Here is a 16,384-nt window from a genome sequence, read left to right on the forward strand (position 1 = left end):
GAACTTTGGAAAAATGTTTTTGGACTTTGGAAAAGTACAGTATTATACATTAGTCTTTTGTTTTCATCTGTGCTTTTCCTGTTTTGTCCTGTATTATTTCCCATGTCTCTGTATTTGCAGAAAAACCCAGAGGAGGATGGCTCAGGGAAAACACTAAACTGGGAACCAGGTCACTTGCTTTTAACCATCTACACTGTTCGCAGCATTGAGCAGCTCTTGCCTTTCTTCAATGTACTCAGCCAAGTTTTTAACAGCAAAGTCACAAGCAGATGTGTTGGACACTCAGGGAGCCCTGTTCTTTACCCCAACTGTTTTCCGAGTAAGGACATAAAAATGGAGAACCTCAAGACCTTCTCCAGCAAAGCAAGACAGAAGATAGAAGAAATGGTTGAGAAGGATTTTCTGGAAGGCGTCATAAAATCATGAACCACAGTGGTACTACTCAGCCTATATCTATTGTAACTATCTAAATGAAATACTGTATCTTTCCCAGTTGTATAGTATTCTTTTCTTATTTTATATGTAATGAAATACTTAATGTTGTATTTAAGTTAAATATTTGTAAATAAGAGAAGTTCTGGATGTGGCCTGAATCAAGTTTAAATATTGGTAGCTCATATTGATTATGGTGCCTACTATTTACAGTAAATGTTCTGTTGTCTTGAGTTCTGTCTTTAAAAAAAATGAAAAAAAAATACAAGGTGCACATTTTTTTTCAATTTGTTTCCAGTTTATTTTTGTCTCTTTTTTTTAAAGATCTATTGGAACTTGTGCTTTTTTAATAACGTGTAAAATGCTATTATGGCAGGAGTTAATACAGGATTACAATGAACTGTTTGTCAGAGGTAGACACCCTGAACCAAAGTATGCCAAGGAGGATACTGGTGTGTTTAAAACATTGCATCCTGTTGGCCCAGCCTCTTCATGGTGCTGGGGAGCAATTAAGGCCACAGAAGACAAACTTGTCTCTGTCCCTTCCCTCTCAAGTGTGATTATAAATACTATTACTGCAAATCACTTTCTAAATCATGTCATAAAATGAAGATAATATTGCAATAATAGATTATTATTTGCAAATATTCTTTTTCATTATATTGTTTTCCCCTCAAAATGAGGTGAACTGAATCTGAAGACTAGTTACAGCCTCTGTCTTACACTGTTTGCCCAGAGACGATTGGGCTACTGGGGATAAGGTGGGGATGATGATCCTGCAGCAGCTGCTGTGAGCACAGTCACAGCAGAGCTTCAGTCTTGCAGCCATGGCCAGTGCTCTGAGGGTGTGGGTTTGGATTTCAGGCACAATGTGACAATGAGCTAAACTAGGGCAGGGAGGGGCAGAATTCCTTCTGCACATGGCCATGGCTATACAAGAAGTTAGACAAACGGGGAGGGGAACATTCAACAGCAAGAGTATCTCATTAAGAGGTAAGTTGCTAAAGTAGGTTAAGAATAAGCAGAGTGATATTCCGCTCAGTTCTGATCAATCCTTGCTACTCCCAGGAAGGGTTGGCTCTGTGCCCAGCAGAACATGATAAAAAAAGTGATATTAAAAGAGAAGGGGAACTATGTGCTTTAACTGCCATTCATTATATAGGCTGTGGTGGTGCTCCTTTTCCACCAGCAAGGTGGAAAACAGCCAGGCTCACTTCATGGGCGAGTGCATCTGCATTCTCCTGTGGAATGTTGGAAAAGTTAGTTATGCTGCTGCCAGCATGAGAAAAATAGAGCAAATACATGATATTAAGGCAAGCATTTTCCTGGGAATGATGTATTCCCTATATTGCTCCACCAGCCATTGCCATCATACTGGCAGTGAGAAGCAGGTAGGAGCATGGGAAGTGGGGAGAGCAAGACCACTGCTTTTGCTATCACCTTGAAGTTCAGATCTGGACTAACTTAACAGCAGCCAGAGTTTTTTTTCCTGTTTTGCCTCTTATGAAATTGTGTTGTTAAGGACTGCTTTGGTAACTTTCTTCTTAACCCTGAGCTCTCAGAAGGCTGGTTGTCTTTTCAAACTCATCTGGTGTTAAATCTGCCTTTATAAACATTTATATTTTCATTTTGAAGATAAACATTGAGAACATTAACATTACTTTTCTAAATAAAAGAAAATCCAAAGTGACTTTTTGTGATCACAGTGTTTTTTTCCAAATTTAGCATTTGTTAAGCATGATTAAATGGCAAGTATGGAAGCAGACTTCCTTCATCACCCCCTGCTAGGCAGAAGATTGTTTAAGGTGAACAAGCCCAGTCATAAATGAGTCAAGCTCTGACCTGTGTGTCTGCTTCAGCATAGATTCTGACGACGTCCTCTGTTCCTGATGGACGGACAAAGGCCCGGGACAGTTTGTACTTCTTTACAAGGGCATCAATTTTCTCCTGCAGGCCCGGGGGCGTCAGTGCTCGCCTTTCTGCATCTGTTGTGTCAATAACGCGCCTGTCTGCGACCTGCAGCATCAGAAATGGGGTAAGGCAGAAATTCAGGGTTGGCTATGTTGTGCTGCTTGGAGAGGAGCTCTGTTTGGGAGCTAATCAAGGGCTACTCAAACACTTGGGGTCTCCAGGATCCCTGCAGCATCTATTAACCAAATCTTGAGAGGTGTCAGGTGCTCAGTTTAAAAAAAGGGTCAGTTCTGAACATGCCATCCTGGTCAGCTTGAAATGAAGCTACAGCTTCTGTTTTTCTCAGAAACTTAAATTGTTTCCTCCAGTTCAAATAGAGCCCAGAGCTTCATTACTGTGTTTAACAGAATGCTGCCACATGGCACCTTCTGCTCAAGCTCTTTGTCTGAATGTTGGAAAGGATACAGAAGCAAGAGCTTGAACATTCAAGTTATACAAAGTGTCACAGCAAGAAAAATCCAGCTGTCCAGCAGGCAGAGGCCTTAGAAAAAACAAGATTTTTCTAATTTGAAAGTTGGAATTTGTTCTTAAGTTAAAATTTGAAGAGTTTTGGTCTGGTTTTTCCTTTTAATATAGTTGGCTATTATTTCATCTTTTTTAAGTCATATTTCTATTTTAGTCAAAGTGAAATTCTCCCTACCTCTGGGGACAAGAATTTCCCCAGAGGTTTTTGGCCTGTTTTTTCCCCAGCTTCTTTGGCCTATTTCTGCCCTTTCATGGTCTGTTTCAGCTTTAAAATAAAGCTTATCAAAATATGTGCAGGCAAAAGATGCTGTGAGCAGGCCCCCAGAGGCTGCTGTGGCCTGAGCCAGCATGGCTGGACTCACCTGGACCTTGAGCAGCCGATTGGGAAGGTCGGCGTAGAGGGCATCCCACTGCTGCACAGTCAGACCCTTCAGAGCCAGGATCGCTTCAATAACCAGCATGTCCGAGACAGCATCGCCAACAGTCTGCCAACAGGGAGGGGAAAACACTGCAGCAGTGAAGACAGGCAGGCAGGACTTCACCAGGAAACTTCCAGCAATCCCCAGCAGCAGCCTGACAGGAGCTCACAAATAGGTTAACCCTGCCAGCACCATGGTTCAGTACTCTTAGTTTTTACCTGATTAATCAGGTCAATCATGTTTTCAAGCATCTTTGCTGCTTCTCTTTTTCCATTATCTTTCTCCTCTTTTACCAGCTGTCGTATTTTAGTTTCAGCAGCTTTACTAAACAGTACCTAGAAGAAAAAGATAAGAGGCTGTCAAGATGAAACTAGGATATATGCAGTAGTGAGGACAAAGCTTTTACCATCTAAGCCCAAATAGCTATCATTAATGATTGTTACCACGAATTCCCACTCCCCCATGAAGCACAGAGGGGCTGGTGGCAATGCTATGATAAAGAAGGTGTGAACAAATTTATTTTCAAACAAGGAGAAAAAAAAATGGTTATAAAACTAAGCAGGTGATTTAAATAAAATTTTGGACATAGTGGCTGCTCATATGGATTACCTGCTGATACTTACTGTGCCATGTCCATTTGCCTCAAAATAAACACCCACATCAAATTCCTGGGCCTTGTGGTGCAAGTGTTTCACTCCTGTTTTGACACAGTGCACAGGTACCTGCAGCCCAAGGGTGTGCAGAGAATGACAACAAGGTTACAGACTCTCCTCAGCAGGCTGGAATGAGCACCAGCCTGGAAGGACTGTTCCAAACTAACCCATGTTTCATGGCCACTGAGGCCCCAGAGCTAAAATTCTCCAATATTTCTGCAGGCCCAATTTAAAAAGATTTCATTTATTCCTGTGTAAATAAAGGCTAATTAAAGAAATAAACTCCAAACTAGAAAGTATCAAATTTAGTTTATAGCTTCAGGGAACACACTAGATTCACATACCAACAGAAAGAATACTTTCTCTCAATTCCTGAACATTTAGCTTGCTGCAGAAAATCATTGTCAAACTATCAAGGAGGCTTTACTGACTCGCTTGGTTGTAAAGCTGTAAAGTCCTCAGTTTGTTTAGGTACCAAGTGATTTCATTAAACATTTTTTAAATTAATAAAAGCTGACTATAACTTTTTAAGCTCTGCTCTCTTGCATCTCCTTTGCCACCAAGAATTTAGTCACTACTGTATTTTTTTTGTTTGATTTTCATTTTCCTAGCAATCATATTACAGTAGCATTTACATTTAAAATAAAAAAAAATGTAAAGTAGCTAGAAAAACCATGGAGAATACCTTCAGCGTTTCCTGGAGGTAGCGTGTCGAATTCCCATTGGCATATGCTGTTTGTACCACTGCCATCTTGAAATCCTGTTTCACCTGAGCAAACCAATAAGCCAAGTTTTACTGTCCAATAGGCACACAGCCAAACAAAATGGATAAATGGAAAGATAATCAGAACTTTTAAATGTACAGTTAAAACTCCTGGATACTAGAGGGAGGCACCAGCTCACTGAGAACTTCTGTATGTTTAAAACAACATGAATTCTGTTCAAGTATTTGTACATCCCATATTGATTTTTCTTGGGTCTAGCTGAAACAGCTCTTCAAGCTTAGACTTTCTAAACCCCTTTTTTGCCACAGCAGTGATGTACAGGTCCGATCTCTTTTTAAAGCTGGTTCACTTTAGGTAGATGTAGAGAGACCACATACCAAGCAACACAGCTTCCTTAGACTATTTTATACCTAAAAAATTAGAATGCCAGCATCCATTTCACATGTTAGAGTTACCTTGGCAAGAAGTTCTTTTAGGAAGATACTAATTAAAGTTGCTATTTTATCTCCATCGATCAGGTGAAAATGGCCAGCTGTGTCCTTATAATAATAAACAATTCTATCTGCATCACCATCAAATGAGCAGCATCTCTCATTGGGCTTCATGTCCAGCCCTAGTATACAGAGTTACAAATGCAAGTTAAAGACAGGAAAAGAATCAAAACCAGGTAATTTATTTCAGTGAGTGATGAAGAAAATACATTTTCTTTTCAGAGCACATGTCTGCAGACAAATGACTTGGGCGCAGTTGAAGCCAGGACCCAGGCAGGAGGCACAAGCATCCATCCCCAGCAGGCCCTGCCACAGTGCTGCTCCCAGCACTGCATTTCTCCAGTACACAGCCAACGTGGGAAGGGGAAGCAACACCATATCTTGGTGTTCAGATTTGGCCAGCAGCTGCAGTGGGAAGGCAGCTGTCCAATGGAGAACTCAGTTTAGCCTCAAATAATCTCATATCCAAACCAGCCTGCTCTCCCAGTTCAGGGATTTTCTTTTATACAATTCTCAGGAAATTGACTGAAATAGTTTCTTCACTGGTGAGGTCAGTGAGTCAGCCTGCTGGCACCGAGCTGTTAATTAACCCAGCCCTTCTGCAGGAACCCGGAAAACTGTTTCTTCATAATACAAAGGCGAGTAAAATAAATAATACTAAACCAGTCCTGACTGATCTTTGGACTCTGCCAGCTTAACATTCAGAGGAGACTCTCAAACATATTTCAGCCAGTCAGAGAGATGCTGTGCTCCTCCACGCAGTTCAGATTAACACAAAGATGTGCCAAACCTGGCCAAGCTATTCCCTCTTTCCATTGCACAAGGAGAACCATTCATGCAGTCACTTAGTAAGAAACAGGGAGCTCCACTTACCCAAGGATGTGGACCCTTGCCAGACCCTGCAGAGGAGGTAAAGCAACATAAAATTATTGACTACTTACCTCCAGGTGGTTTCTGGTGAACTTTCACAAAATCTGCACCACATAAGTGATTGAGTTTCTCCTTGGTTCCATCATTATATATGTGAATTAGCACCTCTTGTGGAAAGTAGGGCTTCATTTCTGATAGTTTCAGGGCTCCTATTCCATTGGCACAGTCAATCTTCAGGTGCCTCTGATACTCTCCAGAGCAGTGAGACTTAGTGCAAGGGAAGAAGGGGAAAAATGAACTGTTACCCTAGAGAAACCATACCTAGAGCATGCTGAACTAGAAACTTCAGGCCCAAACAGGCTAACAAACAGATGAGATTAATTTTGCACATTTGCATGAGGAAGACAATACCTACTATTCACCTGTTTTATCAGTTCCATAAAAGATTTGGACAGTTTTTCATAATAACCTTCCAATGTTGCTTTCCCATACTGCCCTTGGGTGTTTTGACAGCAGACCATGTAGTGGAGCTGTGGTGTTGTCACCAGACCATAATCTAGTGTGAAATAAAAGGAACAATATTCAGAATAGAATTGTAAATTAATTGTTGCTTAAAAGTTTTACAGTAAACAGACAAATGCAGGAAACACCTATGGAATTTATCAAGTTGTCTTATGAAAACATAACCCTCCCCTGCCCTGCCTTGCATTAAAGCCATACAACCACCCTGAAATAAAACTATTAAAAGCAAAGATGGAAATGTGTCTGAGTTGTTGCCTTAGGGCTGCATGAAGGAGTCACATTTACATAAAAATACTTGAAATGAGATTATAATTGCAAAGTGTAACCTACCATGGTACTGACCACCTAGAACCTGGATACCATCTATAACTGACTGGGACAGCTTCTCGCTGCTTGGCCTGGAAAACAACAAGTATATCTGATAACCCTGGCAAAGGCATTTATCTATGGACTTGGGAAGGAAGCACATGTGGAAGATTCTACAGGCTTCCTGCCACAACATTTAGACTCACTGTGAAGAAATCCAAACCTTTTTCTGTTGTAGGCAATTCCCAATAAAGTCTGAAAGCCAACACCCCCAGGGACTGCAAACACATGTAAAGTGCTGGACACAGGTGGACAACACACAGTACCCACACAATTCCCCTAAGACAGCACCGGTACCTCCATAAGAGCAGGATATATCTACAGCCTTCTGTCATTACCTGGTGTCTCTACCAATAAAAACTGAGGCATCTTTGTGCAGGTTCACTGCTGCTTTTTGGCAGATCTCAGTTATCACCTTCTGTAATTCTTGCTCCTCTGCATTTGCTAGTTGTGTGGCATACTCTTCCCAGGAAGGGTGCAGCATTTCTCCAAGAGGATCAACCAGCTTTACACCATTGTCTTCCTTAGCAAAAAAAAAGAAAGAACTAAAAATAGTAAGTCTAAAAGTGGGGAACTAATCAAACCTCTTTGAAGACAGACAACACATGGTTCAGTAACATTGCTTCTTTAAAAGTGCAGAACTTCTGGGACGCAATAGCTTATCTGTTTATTTAAACCACCACAAGCCTCTAAAGAAGCACTATAACAAGCATATTGAGAAGCCAACTCTTTCTCCCTTATAATTTTGGTATGAAATTCATTAGACATTAAAATTACATAAGAGGAGATTCTAATACCCTTCAGTGCTCTACAGCAGCAAAAGCCTAAATGCCTGATTTGTAATTGCTGCATTTTCATGTTTATTTTTAAAACTTACAGCTTTTACTCAAAGGTTCTTCTCTTCTCAAGGCTACTCCTAGCTTCCCAACATTAGAAAGTTACATTGCAACATGAAATGTTTCTGTTACACCATTTCCACATGAGAAAAGATCTCGCTTCTGTGTACAGGGGAAAAATAACTTCAGATAGACCAGAGATCGTATTTACAGGGAGCAGGCTGAATGCTTTAAGCAGGTTCAAATGTCTTCAGGATCTGGTCTCTCACTGCTGTGATGAGCTTTGATTCCAACAAACTGATCACATCTTTCCACCCTTCTACCGAAACACTTCACATCATTGCACCGAACCAGTCGCATGTTTAAGGAGAGGTCAGTCCTTACTTCGGGGTTGTGAGACGCTGTAACCATGATGCCAATGGTCGCTGTCACGGCTTTGGACCTGAGCCCTGCCAGGAGGCCCATGCGGAACACGACGTGATCCAGCTGCTCGGCCTTGCTGCGGAACCCAGCGGTGCCATACTGCAGGGTCAGCCCGGCGGGCTTGGGGTGCAGGGCCGAGTACTTCCTAAGGGCTTCAAAATCCATCCCTGGGGAAGGAAGCAACACAGATGGGAGTGAGAGGAGACGAGTCGCAGTGACCGGTTTCACGTTCCGGAGGCTGCGTGCCCTGAAGCGCTGCCATCAATCCCCTGGCGGGACCAGCACCAGGAAAGGAGTCTCTACACTCCCTGGAGAGCACCGGATAAACAGCGTGATCAGATATAAGCAGATCACGCACGGACGAGGCGAGGAGAGCCAGGATTCCCGGTCGGCTGGATCCAGGGATCCGAACAAGTTCCCGTGGAGCTTCCCGTTTCTCACCGTGACATCAGCCGCCCAGAGCGCTCGGCCGCGGCTCCACACACGGATTTCCGAACCCAAAACCAGCGTGTCCTCCTCCCCAAGCGCCTGCGGGGGAGCCTCCAGCGGTGTCCCCGGGCTGTTGCCCCCGGCGGCGGCTCCGTGCGCAGCGGCACCCGGACACCAGGCCGGGCGGGCGGGGCAGCCGGACACGCGCCCCCTGCACGGCTGCTTCCCTCGGGACCCCCGGCGATGCCGCGTGGACGGCCCGGCTGGAACGGGACGGTGTAAGTGGGATGGGACGGGGTAAGTGGGACGGGGTAAGTGGGACGGGGTAAGTGGGATGGGATGGGATGGGCGGGGCGCGATCCCGCCGGAGCCGCCGCCGCGCGCCCCGCACGGAGCCGGCGCGGCCCCGCCCACTCCCGGCGGGACCGACCAATGGCTGGCGGTGGGCGGGGCCACGTCCGCCGCGTGGCACTCGGGCCACGCCCCCGCCCGGAGCGCGGCCGCGCAGGCGCCGCCCCGCCCGCCCTGGAGCGGCCTCGGGAACGGGAACGGGAGCGGGCCGGGCCGGGCCGGGCCGGGCCAGCCTCGCAGAGCTTCACTGACAGCTCCGGTCACAAAGCTGCCCCTCAACGCGCTGCTTTTGGCTGGCGAGGCGTTAAGTTTCAAATTTCTTCACAGCGGCTGGTACGGGGCTGTGTTTTGGATTTGTTCTGAACACAGGGTTGATAATATAGAGATGTTTTTGTTATTGCTGAGCGGGGCTTACACAGAGCCAAGGCCTTTTCTGATTTCTGCGTTGCCAGGCTGGGGAGGGCCCTGTGGGAGCTTGGGAGGAGACACAGCCCGGACAGGTGACCCCAGGTGACCAAAGGGACATTCCAGACCATGGAACATCATGCTCGGTATATAAGGTAGGGGAAGAAGGAGGAAGGGGAGGACGTTTGCAGTGATGGATTTGTCTTCCCAAGTCACTGCTGGGTGTGATGGGGCCCTGCTCTCCTGGGGATGGTTGAACACCCGCCTGCCCATGGGAAGCAGTGAATTCATTCCTTGCTTTGCTTGTGTGCATGGCTTCTGCTTTCCCTATGGAACTGTCTTTACTTCAGCCCGTGTATTTTCTGCCTTTTACCCCTGCGATTCTCCCGATCCTTCGGGTGGGGAGGCGGCTGTGTGGGCTTGGCTGCCGGCTGGGGCTGGACCACGACACCCGACCAATACCGGGTGTATCTGCTGATACATAACATAAATAATAACATAAACAATGCATCTCTGCCCGCGCACATTCCCGCAGGACTCCATGCCCTGCTCTCCCCCGTGCCTGAGCCGGTGCGGGCTGTGAGGGCCGGGCTGCTGAGGCCGTGTCCAGCCGTGTTTAACCCGTTCTGCCCTTAAAGAACCGCGGCGCTTCCCTGGGGGCTGAGCCTCACCGTGTGCTAAACCGCGGGGTTTGACTCCAGTCCTCTCCTTCCAGGCGGGCGTGCAGGGCAGTGCAATGGCTGTCACGGTAAAAGAATGCCTGGAGCTCCAGCTGCTGGAAGTGGAAATGCTCCTTTCGATGTTTCCCAAAAGCGGAGAATTCAGTCTGGATGCGGATGCCGTGCCCAGCATCCAGCGCTACCTGAAGAATGCTGACGGAGCCCTGCCCCCTCAGCTGGAATATCGAATCGCTGTCGATGTAGGGGAGGCGAAGGTGAGAGCCGCCAAGGAGACTTGTTCATGGGTGATACTGTCTTTACTCCTTCTGCACACACTTGAAAAGGCTGCCCGGAAAAAAGAGGGTAAAAAAGCCACCACATTTTTGTTTGCTATTTGAAAAGTCAAGAGTAACAGAAAATCTCAGCTGCTGCTAACATCTGTGTTAGAAATATCATAATTAAAAAATGAAATAGCCCCAATGGCAGAATGCAATTACAAGGAGTCACAAGAACACAAAACCAAAACCAGCCTATGAGCAGAGAAACCAATCTCTCAGTTGTTAGAACAGTTTAACTGATTGAAGAAAGGGACTAAACTAGATGATGTAAATACTTGCAGAGAGAACACAGGTCTGAGTGCATACTAATGCAGTGACTGAGAACAGACAAATTCAGCCTAAAAGCCATTTTTCATGGAACAAAGGTAATCAAACATTAGAACATTACCCATGAGATGGCCTCATGAGGTTTTTTTTCAAACTTTAGTTACAAGCTTAGTTGTCTTTCTAAAATGAATCTTTTCACCAACCTACAGAGAGAAGTTTTGTGAGCCACTTAGGGAGGGCTTCTGTAGGAGTAGTGGTTTTTTTTCTGTAGCAGATCGTCAAGGAACTTGGAAAGATAATTAGTCATTTCATGATTCACTTCTCTCTACAGGACTATCATATGATTGTACACTGTAGTGAGTATCCCCTAATAGTCTATAGGAGCTTGAAGCACTGAGGGCACACAAATCCTTTCCTGCTCTTGGACAAGAGGCGGGATTCAGCTGCCAAAGAACTGTGGTGGTCCATTTGAAGGCACTGTAGGAATAATCAAGGGACAGCCCAATATTCATAAGAGATCAAATAAGATAATCTTGTGATCTCCCTGACCTGAAATGTACATAAATATTTTCATCCCCTATAATCCTGATTCCTTTTTATGGTGAATACTTGCTTAAAATAAAGGTAACACACAGAATCATAGAATGGTTTGGGTTGGGGGCAACCTTCAAAATCACGTATCTCCAGCACTCCTGCCAGTGTCTCTATATACAGTAGGTACAATCACAATGCCATTCCATGTAACTCCTGCCTTTTTTCCAGCAGCTGGGCTGAGTTCATTACTCATGTGCATTTGGTAAGGGATGATATTCTCAAAAGCCCTTGACTCCAACAGTTCATTGCTGTAGCAACACTGAGCTAGAAGTATCCCTCCAGGGTAACTGAGTACCTCCTCCCAGGCCATAGCATTAGTTCTGTGAACAGCACACAAGCTGCCTGGATAACATGGGAAGCATTGTAAAAGTGACAGCATGACGCAACACAAGAAAAGGAACAGACAAAAGAACACGTTATTGGGGCAAAAAGGAAGTGGAAATAGTTCCAGTCAGTAGGATTCTGCAATCTTGATTACATCTCCTTATTATCTGCCTCTGTCAGGGAAGAAGAATCTACCGTGTCTTCAGTAGCTGCAGGATTAATTTTCTGTGTGTGTCTTCTGTTTTTAAGGTAAAGGTGGAATTGCAGGTTCTCCTTCCTCATATGTACCCGCAGGTGGCTCCTCAGCTTTTTGCCAGATCAGACACTCTGCACAGACAGCAGCAGTTGCAGCTTAATACTCATCTGGCATCACACATCAGCTCTCTGGAGACAGGAGATCTGTGTGTATGTGAGGCTGTGCAGTGGGTGAAGGACAGCACCCTGCCTTTCTTGGAAAACTGTAAGGCCTCCTCCGAGAGTGCTCCTAAAGAAGTCAGGGTTAAGGAAATGCTGCATCGCATGTGGATCTACAGCCATCACATATACAGGCAGGAACTGAGGAAAAAGATTTTTGACTGTGCAAAGAAGTTAAATCTGACTGGCTTCTGCCTAACTGGGAAACCTGGTATCATCTGTGTGGAGGGACTCCAAGAAAACTGTGAAGAGTTCTGGCATATTATTAGATATCCCAACTGGAAGCATATTTCATGCAAGCATGTGGAGAATATAGAAACGGAGGGAAGCATTGATAATCTTCGTCTCTTTCACAGTTTTGAAGACCTGCAGTTTCAGGCACATGGTGATTATGGCCTGAGGAATGACTATCACATGGATCTTGGTCAGTTTCTAGAATTCCTGAAACAGCATCAAAGTGGACACATTTTTCAGATTTTATTTGGTGTTGAAGGCAAACTTTCAGACAATTGAGAGAAACTGTTTATGAAGAAAACTAATTCTGGAGAGCAAGAGGTGACATTGAAATACTTTGTCTTACAGCTACTGTGAAAAGGGAAACTTTAATATCTGAGATGAATGGTTCAAGTAGTTAATCTCAGCTTTTGTGCTGAACTGCCATGTATTTTTGAGACGTCTTCACTGATTTTCTAAGTATCTAAAACTGGCATTTGTCTCTGTGAGCCATGCCTCAAAGCACTTGCAAGGTGATAAACATTCCAGAGTGTGTTAGGAATTATTCACTTCTGTCTGTTCATCTGTACTGTGCTATGTGAATTTCTTCCCATCTCATCTAAGCCTACTCTCTTGCAGTTTAAAACATCCCCCTCTTGTGCTGTCACTACATGCACTTATAAAAAAGTCTCTTTCCAGCCTTGTAGGCTCCCTTTAGGTACTGGAAAGTACTATAAGGTCTTGCTAAAGCCTTCTTTTCTCCAGGCTGAAAAATTCCAATTCTCTCAGCTAGCTGTCATAGGAGAGATGCTCCAGCCCTCTTACCATTTTTTGTGGCCCTCCTCTGGACTTGCTCCAACAGGTCCATGTTCCCTCTATGTTTGTGTCTGAGAGCTCGATGCAGTGGTTCGCTGGGGGTCTCACAAAGGTGGAGTAGAGGGTGAGACTCACCTCCCTCAGCCTGCTGGTCATGCTGCTTTTGATGCAGCCTAGGATACACTTGGCTTTCTTGGCTTCAAGTGCACATCACTGGCTCACGTTGAGCTTTGTGTCTACCAGTACCAAATCCCTCTCCTCAGGGTAGCTCCCAATCCATTCTCCACCCAGTCTGTGTTTGTGCTTGGGATCGCCCCGACCCACGGGCAGGACCTTGCACTCGGCCTTAAACACCATGAGGCCTGCACAGACCCACCTCTCCAGGTCCCTCTGAATAACATCCCTTCCCTCCAGTGCGCTGACTGCTCCACGCAGCTTGGTGCCATCAGCAAACCTGCTAGGGGTGAGCTGGTCCCACTGCCCGTGTCACCCACAGCAATGTGAATTCCAGCCCCTGAGGAATGTCACTCGCTTGGACATCGAGCCAGTGACTGCAACTCTTTGCAGCCAACCATCCTTACCCAGTGAGTGGTTCATCCATCAAATCCATATCTCTTCAATTAAGGATGGCATGAGGCAAAGTGTCTCTGGTTATGTTAGTAACAATTTTTCATCTGTTCAATTCATGGCATTTTATGTTTCATTGTTAGGCCAAACACCTTGGAAATGAAAATGGGTCAGATGAGACAAAGTTTCGTTTTCCCCCCTACATTACATAAGGAAATACATGTAAAATAGAGAAAAAAGAAACAACCCTATATATATATATTTAATATTACATAAAAATACAAATAATTTGAAGAATCCTTTCTATGTCAAATTAGTGTGGAGAGAATTTTCCAGAAGCTTGTAAGAGGCAATGCTGCTAATGGTTCATTAGGCAGCATTTTCCTGCAGGGAAGCGTGCTGAGTGTGGATGTGGATGGTGAGTGTTCCAGTTTGTAATGCATGATCATATTTAAATACAATATGTATAATATAATGTGTATAAATATAACATGCAGTTGAAGAACACTACTGAAAAGTCTCCTTGAAGGACCACCAGCCCACCACCTTCCACTCTGTGCCTGAGTGCTTTCATGTGAAAAGGGGTACCAAGCAGTAAAAGCAGACTCACTGCTGAGCTGCACAGCTCCAATACCCTGGCACTCAACAACAGCTGTTTAAAGACTGTGTTTCAGCACACTCAGCTGATGATAACATAAATAACAGGTATTATTTTATTTCAAATTAAATACAAGGAAGTGTTTTAATACCATTCTCACAATAGCAATACATTGAAATGCAGAGGATGGCACTGAAATGCAGAGTGTTTCTGATTGCTCAGAATATGATTAATGTCTTTTCCTTCATTGTGGTAGGTTGTGGTGGGTGTACTGTTGTGTGATCATAACTTCTGCCAAAAGCACAGTGAGGCAAAAATGTTGACATGTTCCCATTAGGCAGTGAGGGAGAAAGTGCCTCTCCTTCTGAATTTGGGACCTGTAATCTGCAGCTGTGACAGAGCTGAGGGGCTCTGTCACAAAATAAAGTTAGTATTTGGTTTTCTAGAGAAAATCTCTCTAGTAAAGATTAGAGAGAAACAGAAATGTTCAAGTAACCTTTTTTTCCAGAACCATCCAGAAAATATCTTACATTTTTCTTGGAGTGGTAATTGTTTAACAACTAATAATTCCTCAAAGATCATTCCTGGCATTTTGATACTCCCTTTTTGTCAAGAACATGGAGTTCAAGAAATTAGGCCAAACATTTGCAATGGATCAGAACAGTGGTTATCTTGGTGGGGGAATGAAATCCTTAATCTTATACAGGACATTACCTTGGCTAATATTAAACGTTATTATTGTTAAATGTTGTTGTTAGCAATGTTAAAATGTTCTGATTAGATGTTATCAAAAGGTTCTGCAGGTTTGGTTCTTTTAGAAAATTATCATTTCATTACTCCACACAAGAGTGACCAGTAAGCATTTTCCCTGGAATAAAGTATTCTAACCTTATGGTTGTTTAAAGTCTGTTTTTTTTTTTTTTTAATAATAGGTTCACAAATTATGCAAATTACACTGTGACTGTAATGGATAAAATATCAAATGTATTTTTAAGTGCCCATTTATCTGCTTAAGTTTCCACTGATGTTTGTGACAAAAGTCTTTACTCAAGATATAACCACTTTTTTCAAAAAAATCTGTCACACTGTAGTGCAGGATATCTCACTTAAAATAACAATCAAAATAACCAAACACAAATATATCTCTCAGATTAATTTTTATTTTCTCATTTGTAATTGACGATGTCTTGATCTGAGTTTTTAACCAACTACTATGAATTAGAAAAAGTTTTCTGCATCTTAAAAAATTAGCTATTCTTAGGCTTTCTAGGCAGAAACAACTTTAATATTTTAATGTTTTTAACTGCAGCTGATTTGTTCGTTCTTCATTAAATATTTACAGTTTCACTTTCATGGCCTCTTCAGGCCAGGTGTAGGAGTCAGCCACAAAGCTGTTGTAATCAGTACTGTACACCTGAGAGCGGATGAAGGCTTCGAGGTCCTTGGGCTGAGGATAGGTTGAGGCAGTGTTATTCCTGTAGGCTTCTTCTGCAATCTGGAAAGATGCATTAAATCCTAATTAGTGCTGATAAACTATCTGAGTACACTTAACAGGATGTAGAAGTAGGACTTAGTTCAAAATCAAGATGAGACTTCACCCTCTCTGGTACTTGCAGCCACCCGTGTTCACACTGGCTCCAGGTAAGTACCCCATGAATAAGACTACAGCAGGATGATGTTTGTGTTTAAGTGGGTCTGACTTGGGCTACTTTTGAACAGGATTATATGTTCAGACTGTTACAAATACAGTGCTCCTCTCTGCACAGTAGTGTTTTAGCTTTTACTGTGCAGTGGTGGATAAAATATTCCACAAGCTCCAAACACTGAGATACAATTTCTGCTTTTCTCTCATCACTTTATCCTGGTTTACCATCTTCCCAAAGCACTGTAAGAAAATTTGTTCAAAGCTTCCATAAACCTTTCATATTATGGAAGTTTAGTATTTGGCATAGCTTGATAATATACTTCCAAAAAAAGTAAACTCATGGGGAAAAGTAGTCCTATGCAGTGCACAGCATGGCTGGGAGAAATACAAATATTTGCTGGCTCTTTCCTCACCCAGATCATACCTAAGTGAATCAATTATGCATCACAAATACAGCTGCACAAAAATTAAGTTTAGAAGGGGTTGGAGCTGTCTCAAAACATCAGAGTAGCCTCTCACATCTGAAGATCACCTACTTGAAAAAAAATCTTCAGATTGGACATTTTGTGAAACAAAGGAAGTCTGGCAGAC

General features: G+C 43.7%; 4 protein-coding genes across 10 annotated transcripts in view; 2 read left to right on the forward strand and 2 right to left on the reverse strand.

Annotated features, from left to right (window-relative positions):
• DOP1A (DOP1 leucine zipper like protein A) overlaps window positions 1-2,122 on the forward strand; it is a 60,781-nt gene extending 58,659 nt beyond the window's left edge. For all 4 annotated transcript variants that reach the window (XM_030267519.4, XM_030267514.4, XM_030267518.4 and 1 more), the window contains one exon: window positions 121-2,122. In XM_030267519.4, coding sequence (XP_030123379.2) covers window positions 121-426 — 306 coding nt within the window. In that variant the 3' untranslated portion in view covers window positions 427-2,122. The remainder of the gene's footprint in view (window positions 1-120) is intronic.
• On the reverse strand, window positions 709-8,995 carry PGM3 (phosphoglucomutase 3). Of its 3 annotated transcripts, XM_012572857.5 has the most exons (13): window positions 8,615-8,995; window positions 8,135-8,340; window positions 7,253-7,437; window positions 6,879-6,946; window positions 6,449-6,582; window positions 6,098-6,293; window positions 5,121-5,278; window positions 4,626-4,709; window positions 3,911-4,009; window positions 3,506-3,622; window positions 3,231-3,353; window positions 2,275-2,448; window positions 709-1,673 (listed from the first exon to the last, which is right to left on the reverse strand). In XM_012572857.5, the coding sequence occupies exons 2-13, from the start codon at window positions 8,336-8,338 to the stop codon at window positions 1,587-1,589; spliced, it is 1,629 nt and encodes a 542-aa protein (XP_012428311.4). In that variant the 5' UTR covers window positions 8,339-8,340; window positions 8,615-8,995; the 3' UTR covers window positions 709-1,586. The 3 variants fall into 3 exon arrangements, with proteins under 3 accessions (XP_012428311.4, XP_072782708.1, XP_072782707.1); XM_072926607.1 differs by lacking the exon at window positions 8,615-8,995 and having other exon boundaries at window positions 7,253-7,433; window positions 8,135-8,268; XM_072926606.1 differs by lacking the exons at window positions 8,135-8,340; window positions 8,615-8,995 and adding an exon at window positions 7,792-8,100.
• A 135-nt stretch (window positions 8,996-9,130) lies between these two features.
• On the forward strand, window positions 9,131-15,068 carry RWDD2A (RWD domain containing 2A). Of its 2 annotated transcripts, none has more exons than XM_002187652.6 (3): window positions 9,131-9,286; window positions 10,074-10,292; window positions 11,790-15,068. In XM_002187652.6, exons 2-3 carry the CDS (start codon window positions 10,095-10,097, stop codon window positions 12,465-12,467), a joined length of 876 nt encoding a protein of 291 aa, XP_002187688.4. In that variant the 5' UTR covers window positions 9,131-9,286; window positions 10,074-10,094; the 3' UTR covers window positions 12,468-15,068. The 2 variants fall into 2 exon arrangements, with proteins under 2 accessions (XP_002187688.4, XP_030123383.4); XM_030267523.4 differs by having other exon boundaries at window positions 9,185-9,504.
• Window positions 15,069-15,288: 220 nt separating this feature from the next.
• Window positions 15,289-16,384, reverse strand: part of ME1 (malic enzyme 1) — a 154,591-nt gene continuing 153,495 nt past the window's right edge. Inside the window, exon 14 of the mRNA XM_030267522.4 lies at window positions 15,289-15,643. Within this exon, the coding sequence (XP_030123382.1) occupies window positions 15,485-15,643 (159 nt within the window). The 3' untranslated portion in view covers window positions 15,289-15,484. The remainder of the gene's footprint in view (window positions 15,644-16,384) is intronic.

This window comes from Taeniopygia guttata, chromosome 3, assembly GCF_048771995.1.
Source record: "Taeniopygia guttata chromosome 3, bTaeGut7.mat, whole genome shotgun sequence".
NCBI classification, from domain to species: domain Eukaryota; kingdom Metazoa; phylum Chordata; class Aves; order Passeriformes; family Estrildidae; genus Taeniopygia; species Taeniopygia guttata.

Bases quoted from the DNA above. Each gene is read 5' to 3' on its own strand.
- PGM3 (XM_012572857.5), bottom strand. From the start codon at position 8,338: ATGGATTTTGAAGCCCTTAGGAAGTACTCGGCCCTGCACCCCAAGCCC. The intron at 6,947-7,252 runs GTAATGACAGAA...GTTGTTTTCCAG, and splicing joins TTTATTGGTAGAGACACCAG to GCCAAGCAGCGAGAAGCTGT. The intron at 4,710-5,120 runs GTAACTCTAACA...TGGTTTGCTCAG, and splicing joins TAAAAGAACTTCTTGCCAAG to GTGAAACAGGATTTCAAGAT.
- RWDD2A (XM_002187652.6), top strand. From the start codon at position 10,095: ATGGCTGTCACGGTAAAAGAATGCCTGGAGCTCCAGCTGCTGGAAGTG. The intron at 10,293-11,789 runs GTGAGAGCCGCC...TCTGTTTTTAAG, and splicing joins TCGATGTAGGGGAGGCGAAG to GTAAAGGTGGAATTGCAGGT.